General features: G+C 44.2%; 1 protein-coding gene across 1 annotated transcript in view; it reads right to left on the reverse strand.

The window, feature by feature from the left end:
- Positions 1-11,783, reverse strand: part of si:dkey-112m2.1 (transmembrane protein 132C) — a 149,352-nt gene extending 137,569 nt beyond the window's left edge. The window contains exons 1-2 of the mRNA XM_047570684.1: positions 11,432-11,783; positions 10,865-11,056 (exon numbers count right to left, since the gene is read on the reverse strand). Coding sequence (XP_047426640.1) covers positions 10,865-10,913 — 49 coding nt within the window. The 5' untranslated portion in view covers positions 10,914-11,056; positions 11,432-11,783. The remainder of the gene's footprint in view (positions 1-10,864; positions 11,057-11,431) is intronic.
- Between the last annotated feature and the right edge of the window lie 225 nt (positions 11,784-12,008).

Below are 12,008 nucleotides of genomic sequence, written 5' to 3' on the forward strand. Positions count from 1 at the left end.
TGGTTTGCTGATGTTGGCAAATTGAGTCAAGAGCTTCAAAGGGGGGATAACTTGGTACACCTTTACTGGAGGAGCATTGGAAAGGAATTCAGAGCCACCGGGCAGCGCAGGGAGTTTACTGGCTGTTTGTATTTCGATGGTGAGGATGCATATTGGCTGGTCTGGTTACTGGGGACAGGTTCTGAGAGAGGTAAAGGCCACAGATGGCAGAGGGGTAAAAATAATGAGTTCAGACTGGTGGTGGCACTGAAGCTAACAGATCTTAGCGCGGATAAGAGAAATAAAGCATGACGTATAGGTTAACACGTTCTGACAGAATGACACAAAGCCCGAATTGCTTTGCAACAGCAGTGGCTTAAAAGCGTGAAAAATGGTGGCAACACATTTCTGTGAGTTGAGTTTGCGGCGTGATACCAGAGTAAGTAAGACATGGCGGACTGGTAGCAGCACAGTGAATAAACAGAGAATCATGATGCGTTTTTAATGCAATTAGCGAAAAACGTATAGGTGCATAAGAATAATTCAGACAAACATCACTTTTCTCGTTGTAGTTAAATGAGATGATTGATTGATATAATTTTCATGTCTATATGAAGGCTCAGTTTGGAGCTATACCGCGCAATCATTGATCTCAGCTTTGCATATGGACTGAAAGCAGGGTGGAGCTGCTAGCCCGGCTTTGTAAGAAGGTAACATAATCCAACTACCAGCACCTTTGAAGCTCCAGGCACTGATCCTATATCCCTGATCTATGCGGGCTGCTTATCAGTCTCAGAGCAACGACAGCGAGACTCAAAGAAGTCACTGCAACCTGTTAAGAAGTGATTTCAGCCCTAAGCCTCACTCCTGCAAAAAAAAAAAAAAAAAGTCGTACATTTTGGTAAAACGCACAAGGTGTTAACTGATATTCTATCCCCCTCTAACCATCTGGCTTAATTAAACATTTCATTTAACAGACTGGAAAGAAATTTAGGGTGAAATATAGAACTTTTCCTTCAATCGGTTTGAGATAATTTCAGGAAAAGCCGCTCACAAATACCCGACTGTCTGATCGCTTGCTGTATTTTGCTTGTCATAATTCGCAGCGTGACTATTCAGCTTTGATGAAAGGAGCAGGAACACGTGAGCAACAGTGAGTGAAAAGTGGAAGGCCACTGGAGATGAGGGGTGGAGAAGAACAAAGACGTAAAGGTGACGGGGAGCGTGGCGGGCAGGGAAGGGAGGGAGACAAGCATCGGATGGATGAGGAGGATGAATGGAGGAGGATAACAAAGAACAAGCATCATATGTGCCTGTCCACATATCTGATTATTGTGAATCTGATGGCGGCTTCGTTTTTTTTTTTTTTTTGGCAGGCGACATCATAATTGAGAAGCGGGCATGTTCTATGTCAACGTTACACACACACACAAATCACTCAAAAACAGATTTTTCTCATTCCATGATGACAGCTGTTCCACCGCTGCACAGATTGCAATTTTCCCGACCTAATAGGGCCTTACCAACCGGCCATCAGCACATTTAGTGTTAACAAGAAATTGACCAATAACAGTTTTTTAAGGCCGCTCGCAGTTTTGAGCCCAGGTCTGGCCCGAAGCCTGCAGATCGATCAATATCTGTGTCTCATTCTCCCGTCCGATGCATCACCAGGGCGAGCAAATCATACGCGCACGTACATACAGCCCGCTGGAATCGCCGCCAGGGCGCTGTATGCCGCCACGTCTGACCCTATAGCCCGTTCCTACGCCGGCTGAAATGTCTGGAAGCTACTCCAAGCCACGCATAGTTACCGCATTAACATATAGAATACAAACTGTCAGTGCTCGGGCTGGCGTCGGCTATCTGAAGTTGCACACATTTCTGATCATTTCAAGCAAATACTACACAATTATTAAGAGACTGTTCCGATCTATTTATCACTATGGTTGAAGTGTTGGAAGATGGGAGTTTCCTATTCCCTAATACTTTTTTTTTTATTATTATTATTGGTTGGAGGTCTTGGTAATGTTTACCTCTCTTGAGGCAGTGTTGCTGAAAATTGGTAAGGGAATTGAGTCTTGGTTTGGGAGCTACATTCCTAAAGGTGTGGGATAGTTTCCCCTCAGGTTTCAATTCTGTAGTGTCTATCAAGTTTGAAATTAAAATTCACCTCCCCGTATGTCCGAAGTTTAGTTTTTTTTCTTCTTCTTCTTCTTGCAGGATGCTGAACTTTTCTAGTGGTTATTTTCCCGTCTCTTAACCTTTGATGAACCTGGCGGTAAAGATCAGATAATGAGGGGCAGCTTTTCACCAGAAGATCCCGGGAATAACGAGACGAATAGACGGAGACGGACGCGCCGGGAGATAACAATAGATTGGGGAAAAGTTTAATACTGCAACTGTGGAAACCTACAAAAAATAAAAAATGAAAAAAATAAAGAAACTTCATGACATTGCAGCCCATCGGGACCTTTGCCACAATAATCAATCATGTTTTTCCGCTGGACAAAAAAAAAAGAGAAGGCAATAGCTTCCTGCTCTGACCTGGGCAGATAACGGCAATACCAGAAAACCTTCCCATCACCGCTGTCATCATCTCTGCCTCGGCTCCAGCGGCATCCGCACACATAAAACCGGCCCGAAATGACACTATAACTATCCTGAGAAACACAGAAGAGGAAAAGGTTATTGGCTTACCCTGTCAACTTACTGCAAAACTTACTGCACTCCTCTTCTGTAAAGCGATGATGTGTGAGGACGACTCGGCGGGGGGTTGAAGCCCAAGCGACAGGCCCGTAAGAGAGGGGGGGGACACGTACCGTACCTCCGCTGTCTTGTGGGACCAAATCTGGCGGAGCGAGATAAACATGTGATCTCCCTCTGTCAATCTTTTGCGCGGGAAGTGCTGTCGGAGTCGTTAAAATTCTTCCCCTGCTCTGATTGCGTAGGTTCATTCTCATTTCCCTCTGATTTTCTCCGTGCGCGCTGAGTGTTCTGTTAGTTATGCTAATTGTCTCCAGACCCCCCGCTGAGCGCGAGCCTTTCCCAGTTGGACGGCTGTGAAGTTGTTTGCCCAAGGAGATGAGCCCGCGTGCGCCCCGCGCGCGCGTGTTTACGGCTCGGCACGGCTGCAATGTGTCACAAAGTCTTTAATGATGCTGAGCACACGCGCTCAGTGTGTGATTATGTGTGTCGGGATGCATCAGCGCCAGGTTAGGCACGCTGTATTCCCAATTCTCCAAACACTCAGAGTGAAGAAGAGACGCGGGGAAAGGTTTCATCTTAATGCTGTCACATATCGATTATTCTCCTTTCTGTGTTTGATCCTATTAGTAAAGCAAATCCTGTGGGGGCAAAAGAAGAGAGATATATTTCACAGCTCCCTTTCCACAGTGACTAACATCCAGTGAAATTCCAAAAAAAAATATATAATAAATTGAAAGTGGCCTCAGTTGAGGCAATAGAGGAAGCAAAATCCCATTATGCCATGCTGTTATGTGAACACAACTTTCTGAATCCTAAGGTTTAATTCACTATTTTCTCTAATCTAAAATGTTGTTCATACAACACACACACATATATATATCTATATATATATATCTGGATGAGCTAGCTTTCAAAGACTAGATTCACCATCGCCGCTCTCCTTGAGATGTTCACTCCGGGTCATGAACTGTACTATCGCTGTGCAGCATCACTGTCAGTTCCTGTCAGTCACTTAGCTTTCATGCATAATGACCCAAGCTAACGCCTTTCAATTCGGCTTAAGAAGCCGCTCGTGATATCCTCCTCTGAATCTCCTCCTTTTCCAAAAAAATATAGCCTTGCATCAAATCAGAAAAAGCAGGAGCTATGTTCCTGCTTGTCGTTCCGTAGATTAAATTTGAAAAAAAAAAAAAAAAAGAAGTGAATCAGCAGGACACAAGAAGTGCCTAAAATCAATTCAAAGTCATCCACTGCGAAAAAGGATCCTGTGAGTCAAAGCTGCTTATCTATATGAGACTGATTCAAATTTGACTCAAGGTGTTTTGTAATATAAATATTCGAGGGTGTCACATTAAATAAATCAGAAAATACACCAATATTACATAGAAAATAGGTATTTTTCTCCCTTGCCGGCTGCAAAGACTCATATGTATGCACAATACATTCATATTATAGATCCATGCATGAGGCTGAGAGAGTCTCTGCAGCCCATCTTAACATAGAGACACATACAGAAATAGAAACGTAAGCCCATTTCATCTAGATTTTCCAACACATGTTTTATCAACATTAAGGCTTCACGCTGTCAATGACGTCTATTAATTATCCTCATTATTTTCTTTATGTTTCAGCAAGCACTGTTGTACAGTCGGGGGAGATACTACATTGAAAAACGGTGACTTGAGGCAGGACCAAGCCTGTATTCATTCCAACATCTAACATTAAATGGGGAATTTGTTAGACTTTTATGTTTTTGTTTAAATATTTGAAGGGGGTGTGGGGGGTTCAGACAGAAAGAGAGGAAATATAAAACTTCTAAAAAGCTAAAAAATTGTGCGGCAGAGACGTATGGAGGGTTGCGTCAGCCGAGGCAGAGCCTGGAGTCAGGATCAGCTGATCAGTTGATGGTTAATCTATAAACCGGCCTATATCGTCTGACAGCATCATTGGCAAATCTCATCCAATGTTGCTATTTAACTTGTTGTAGCCTGCCCTTCCCTTGCTGTTTCTCTGCAGGCTGCTTTGCAACCCACCTCTGCCCATCTATGCTGTATCTCCCTGTCAGTGCCAATACTGTGTCACTGGTTCTTGCTCTGCTCTGTACCGGGACTTTAGCTGCCGCTGCTGCTGCTCTCCATGTTTTCCATATCGGTGTGTGGAAGAGCAGCGAGGCCTCAGAACAGTCATACTGCACAAAAATAAAAATAAAAAAGGATATACTGCAAATGCAATAAGTTCCTTTGACTAAAGTGATCCTGACTGAACTACAGAAGTCAGCGTCGGTCGTCTCCACTCCCATCATGCACCGCTTATGACTCTCCCTCCCACTGGCGCAACACAAGATGCCAGGGTCTGGAGACCTGTTCCACTCAGTAAAAGAATATTATGTAGTGATGCTTTTACAAACCACTTTACAAATTGAGACATACCTTAAAGAATGTAATAAAGCTGGGACAGATACAGCTTCCCCTCTGTTCCCTGCCAATTTTAAGGAGGCTTATTATTCATATTTTAACATCCGTTATCAGTCACCTACCAATGCGAAAGACTGGTGGTGGTGGAAAACAAAACAAAAAATGGTTATTTATGTTTTTAGATTATCGTTATTATCAGAAAACCACTTCAAATACTGCTACAGTTGCAACAAAACACGGCAGGAATAAATACCTGGGCTTTATTGCATTTACGGGACAGAAGTGAGATTCTAAATATACGCCTGATGTGTTGCAAAACCTTCTTCCTCTCCCCCCCATGTGACCAAAAATCACGCCCTGCGGCCTGAAACTGATTAACGAGCTGAGATGTACTTTGATAAATAAAAACCATTCGTAGCGTCTGAATCAAAGCTTTGAAGCTCTTAAGTTTACTGGCATTTTACGAAGTGAGCCTCCGTATCGTGATCATCGTAACATGACATATGGCTCCCCGTTGCTGCATTTCCCTCTGCTGGAATCTTCAATCCTCACATACCGTCCTACATGTAAGCTTTTTGAAGCATGCACCTTTTTTTCAGGGGGTTTGTACTTCAGATCTTCAGACCGCGTTTCATTACTTTTCATTTTATGACTTTTGTCTCCGTGTTATGACCCATATAATATGACATACGGCTCCCTGGTGCAGTGTTTCCTTGTGCTGCAGTGTCACGCCGTGCAAGCCAGGCAGCATCCATCACTTTACAACACAACATTTCATTCAGTGATGGTACAATCCTGCACTGGATACGACAGGGTATTTCTAAATATATGTTTGCTTTGAGAACTATTGTTTTAAAAAAATAAAAAATAAAAAAATGTGTTGTAGCGGAGACTTTGGGAATAGATCCAGAAATACACTGACTTCATTTTTCCCTTCCTGGTCAAGCGCTCCAATAACATGCACAAGTTTTCCGTTAAGTCAGATAATCCTGTTGCCTTCTGCTGTTTCTTTAAGAGCTAAACCAGGAGATGCTCAGAGCCAACAAGTAATGCCCCAAGAGACTCTACTCTCCTGGAGGTAGTTGGCCACTCACAGCCTTCATGTGTGGGTCTCTCTGGGCTTCTTCTCCCTCCCCATGGGATAATACGTTTCAGCTCTCAGTTTCTGGCCAGTTTCTAAAAGCTGGCAGCCGACGCAGAAACCGTTCACAGTATGTGTTCAGCACTGTTAAATGCACTCCAACCTCCAAATGCGTGTATTCATATGCTGCTTCTGTCAGCTTTGGCATATTTAAAAAAAAAAAAAAAAAGCTGATTTTGAAAACGGCGTTAAAAACACGTAAAGAATCTGGATATAAATCTATGGCAAATGGCATGCGTCTGGCACGAGTCCCGCATTTCCCTCCAAAAAAAGCAAAACATCTGCTTTGCAGCAGCTTAAATTGTAAACATACGAGGCTGGTCGTGTTTTTTTTTTTTTTTTTTTTTTTTGCACGGTCGAGGTCCATTTCCAGTTGTGCGGTCGCAGGGGCAGGTGCAGTAAGAGCACTCAAAGTACGTTCGTAATGTGAACAGGCATGAGTCAGATGTTACGAATCAAAGACGTGAATTAATGAAGTTGATGTTGTGAAACCTTGTGCATGCATTGTAACAGTATCGCCTGTTGGGAAAATCCATTTTAAATCTTATTTGCAGCTAAATCACCATCAGATTTGTCTGATGAACCTGTTCAAGTCACTTTTATTTGGTTTCCTCCCCATTCTTTGAAATGGAGGCCTGGTCTTGTGGGATCTAAAAGACTGGTCGTTGATGCTATGGTCCTGTACGAACTATTTCCCACGTACGATCTCTAGACTCTGCACTCTTCATTATCTCTGCTTTTCTCAATATTTTATGCGTTTTAACGAAAAATTCTGCTTCTCCGAGAATATTGCGTTGCTCCACTTCCTTCGCCCTCTCCCTTGAATATTAAACAGCCATTAATTAATTAAATACACATGAAATCACTTAGCACGGTGTGATTTGCCAAAATGCAGTTCCACTGCATGCGTTAGTGTACCCATTACTGTATGTAAGGCGGAACGTGAGGGCGGTGGATGGGCATTTAGGTCTTTCGTGCAGAACTGGGATTCACTTCCTATCTCAGGCATCTAATAAATATTCACTTTTTCATTAGCATGACCCTTCAGTATTTAATTGTCCAACCCTAACCATGCTTCGACCATTATGTCCTAGCTGTAATTTTTCCGTTAAGAAAGCAAGGGTGAGTCAGCTTCATTAAATACACTCTGATGTTTGTGAAATCGTCCCCTTTTAACATTCTTGTCTGGTGATGAGCTTGAATAACCAGCGTTTACATTAGCACCCTCATTAGCTAATGCAGCGCTCAGTCTAACTAACCGAGTAATTCAGCTGTAATGCTTTTGTGGTGAGAAAATGTACGTAGCTGAGCTGCACGAATGCTTCTGGCATTTTTTTTTTTTTTTGTCAGGGTTGAGTGTGTGTGAGAGAGAGAGAGAGCGAAAGAGAGAGCTATTATTAAATTATGGCTACATGCATTTTGGTTTTTGTAACTTTTCGACTCCATGCCATTCCACGCCGACCGGGGCCCACACACATACAAAAGAGCAGGCACACACTCTGAGTGGGAATCCTCCCACGTGTAGCGCGGTGCCCTTTTTTACCAGGCGCTCGAGGACTTTTTAAACATGCGTTGAAAACTGCGTATCTGTCAAATGAGACAATTATAGAAATCCTACTAGTGTCTGGAAAAAGCTGAGGCACTGGTCGCGGCAGCACGGGAACAGGCTCGGAGTACAGGATCAATGCTCTCACGCCAGGAGTGACAACAGGTGCAATGTCTCGGAAACAACGTAGGAAAAGCGGAGGGCGCTAGCGTGCGGGGTATGCATGCATGGGACCTCGTCTGTGCGGAGTGTGGACTGGAAGTCCCAAGATCAAAGTGGGAGACACCTCCAAACACGGCGGAGCATGACTGAGCCAAGATCCTGTGGGACTTTCGCACACAGACTGACGAGCTGTCGATGGCTAACCGGTGATGACAAACAGCATGAGAGGGCCACAGTTCTAGATGACTCAATCCTGGTGGGCAGCAACAGGAAGAACTTGAGAAGATCAAGAAATTCCAAGAAAGAAAAAGATCTGGAAGATCTGGAAGGTGAAGGCAACAGTTGTCCCCATGGTCAGTGGAAGACTTAGGTTTTCAGTTATGCCACACCAGACTGACTATTCGTACAGGGTCATTAAATTTAAGTTACGGTTTTCCATTATGTATTGCCGCCTGATATTATGAAGTGGTATATTTTATAAAGTGGTAGGTGTTGATGAAGGACCACCAACCGCCACTGATGACCACCACCAGAATAAAACACTAAAAGCTTTAAATTGAGGCAATTTCATAAGCAATTCCATGAAACCACATAGCGAATGCTGTGTCTTTTATATATGAATGATGGTGCAGCATCATTCTAGACACTGAGAAGGGAATGGATATCCTCCGTGTGCGAAGACTACATGTCAGGCTACAGGGAGTTTTTATGAATGTCCCGATGTCCGGTCTGACAGTATGTGAGTGTGAGTAGCTCCACTCCACAGTATGTGCCTGTCAGTGAGTTTGTCTCGCAGAAACAACCTGGACCCTCTCTGTGAATGCAGTCAGGTGGCTGGAGATGTATAATATCCTCTGAGACCCTGGACAGGAAGGGTTTGACTGACAGGGGGGAATCTGTTTCTCTCTCTCTCTCTCTCTCTGCCCACCTGAATGCACTGATCAAACTGATGCGACACAGATCGATATCTGGCCCACCTTCGCATTCATGGCTTGACTTTCACCTGGCGATTCAAATGGTTTTTTGGATATAACTTCCAATGGTGTGGAGAACCAATTTGTCATAAAAACGAATTATTCGGCCACTGCAGAAATCCGGGGATGTGGAAACAAGCTAGGAATTATTGGACTGCAACAAATGTTATTTTTTAAGTCGGATAATTTGGGCCTCCCCTCAGACAAAGCTTAGAAGAAAAAAAAAACGAGGCCCAATCTTAGAAAGCCAAATAATCCTTTTTGCCGCAACTTCAGACGACACCAAGCTTCTGCCTCTGGGAAAGTGAGAAAAGAATCGGATTCCCTGGAGCTACTGCATCTTTGAACTATATATTTAACCAAATAACCTATTTAGGCAACTTGATGAGATCTCCGTTTGATAACTAATATCAAAAGGAGTGATTTGTGAATTGAAACTATCCGAAGCCCCTCGAGGGAGGTTCAGGCTTCAAGCCGTTAGAGGATTAGAGAGGTCAGTTAAAGCAAATCTGCAGTTTAACCAAAATCAAATGCTGTGTTGTTTGCACAAGTCTGGTGAGTAGGTTCATGCAGAAGGTCAGTCTGCATAATCGGAAACATACTGACAACAGAGAGCTCAGGTAATTAATATTCACCGCTGTCTTCGCTTCGTTAGCCTCTTACATTTACTTGCAACAGCCTGGCATACGTTCATCTGTCTTTTTTTATATATTTCCCGCCATCCTCACGTCTTTCTAGTCCAACCAGGGCACAGCTAGCCCAGAGTGAAGACTGTCCAACGGTGGTAAAAATCCATCAGCACCATGTTGTGCGTTGTTCCTTTAATCTGTACAGAAAGAAGCATTACATGGAATATTTAATGGGCTTTTAAGGGGGTATATGTGTGGAATTATGTCTTTGCCCACTTGGACTTAGGTCTTAAAAGCAATCTTTTACCTTTACTTGAGGTAAAGCCTTTTTTTTTCTGGTCTGTGCACAAATGAGCCTATGATTGACAGCTTGCTTTTAAACTGTCAAATAACTTGGTGGCTGTTGTTGTTAATGGATCCAGGTTCAAGTCACGTCCAGCAGTGTAGATTCATCTCCCGTGTGTCAGCACTGGCATTTTTAAATTAAATCTTGTCATAACCGAAAGACGGACAAAACTATTAAAACTAAATTTGTCTATGCCAGTGGCCATTTAAGGTTTGAAATGAGTCTGTCTTCTTGCACCAAAGAGAGAAAATCTGTTTTAATACGCCTTTTACTGGCATTTAAACACTAAACATGGATGATTTGGCTTTTCTAACATAAGCATTTTTAATCACAGGTCTGCACAGGCCGGTGTAAGTTGCACACAAAGTTGCAGACCGGCATATACAGTATACACATGGGCATCGTAAGCATACAAGCGCACACGCGCACAAACAACACACCTTCATCCATCTTTTTCCTAAGTGCACAACTGCTCAGACAATGAAAAGGTGCACTCCTTCTCCTCCCGCTCTGGGTCGTGTCTGCAGCCTGTTGTTATTCCTGGTGCTCTGCAGTGCCACGCTCACACGCTGCATCCCGTTCAAGTGCTGCCACAACACACACACACACGCGCGCGCGCGCACACACACTCTAGGCAACTGTCACAGTTCATTCTTGTTAATATTACAAGTCATTTTGTATTCTGCCACAACAGCTTACAGCTAATTATGTGTCTCATCAATTATATATGTCCCCTTGGCTGAAAGGAAATTATTTGCATTTCATTAAGGGGTGAATGAAATCAGCCAGTAGGGGGGGAGAGGAAAAAAAAAGGTTGATGCATTTACAGCGTCTCTTATTTCACGACCATTGCCTTCCATTTCCATAATTCTCGATCAGCTGTGTGAACACAAGCGCTCATTGACATTAACGGAGGAGGTTTCTCTGTGGGGTGGGGGGTGTGGGGTTGGGGGGGGGGGGTTCTTACCTGCGCACAGGAGCAGCGCGCTGATCCTCACGCACTGGAGCGGCCCCATGTCTCTCCGCGGACTCGTGTCTATTCGGGTGAAGCCGAACGGATAACTCCTTCAGCAGAGAGCGGCACAACTTCGCACGGTATCTATCCTCTGCGAGCAGTTCCCCATTTAGAACAAAACTGCCGTATTCCGCGCGGCACCACCTGTCACCACAGACACGAGCGCACGGTCACTGTCACAGGAATAACATTTGGAATCCCAAGAAAGCAAAGTGCGCAGTTCTCGCTCCAACTTAGACCTATTAAGCGTGTATAATTAATCAACTTCTCGTTGCTGATTCTTCACATTATATGCTGCGTTCTGAGTAAAGAGTTCATTATTTCTCAGGATGAGACAGGTGCCTCTGGGTGCGTGAAAAATAAACCGCCTGTCGCCAATCACACCCCGCAACACCCAGGGTGTTTAATATTTGATGCATCTGAGTTGGAAACATACATTTCTCAACAAGCTGAGCGCCAAATATAGAGAATAAGTGCGTGAAAGTGGTGCAGGGTTTGTTTTGTTTCTTTGCCTCTTACCATTTCTCTCAATGCACAGGACGCGGCGCCGCGGTCTCATCCGATGCTGGCATGTGACTGCAAAATTTTCACCAAGGATGACAAATCAATCCCCGTCAATTTCTGCTTTCCCTAAGTGGTCACACGGGTGCTCGCAGCTGCTTTCTTCTTCTTCTTCCTTTTCTTTTCCATATAGTGGTAAATTCACCAGCCGTTAAAAAATCGCCCGTGCGCGCCGACTGTCACGCAAAAAAAAAAGAAAAGAAAAAAAATGCAATACCTAAGACATTGTCCCACAACTTTCCACGCGCAGACGAGAGAGAGGGAGGCGGCGGTGGAAGGGATTCTGGGCTGTTGCCTTCTCTGCACCCGGTGGCCGTGGACCGGAGAGTGCTGGTGCAGAAGCTGAAGGAGGTGGGGGAGTGGGTGGGAGGGAGGGAGGGAGGGAGACGCGGGACGCGCACTCCGGGCTGGATTGGCAAATTAGAGGGTTTGCGGGCGTCACGTCAGCAATTATGTGTGCCATGAAATTCCCAGATCAGATCACACGAGGTCTGCACGACTTCTTTTTTCTCTTAAACCGTTTGGATGAAATAAA

Source organism: Mugil cephalus, chromosome 19 (assembly GCF_022458985.1).
Source record: "Mugil cephalus isolate CIBA_MC_2020 chromosome 19, CIBA_Mcephalus_1.1, whole genome shotgun sequence".
In the NCBI taxonomy this organism is placed as follows: domain Eukaryota; kingdom Metazoa; phylum Chordata; class Actinopteri; order Mugiliformes; family Mugilidae; genus Mugil; species Mugil cephalus.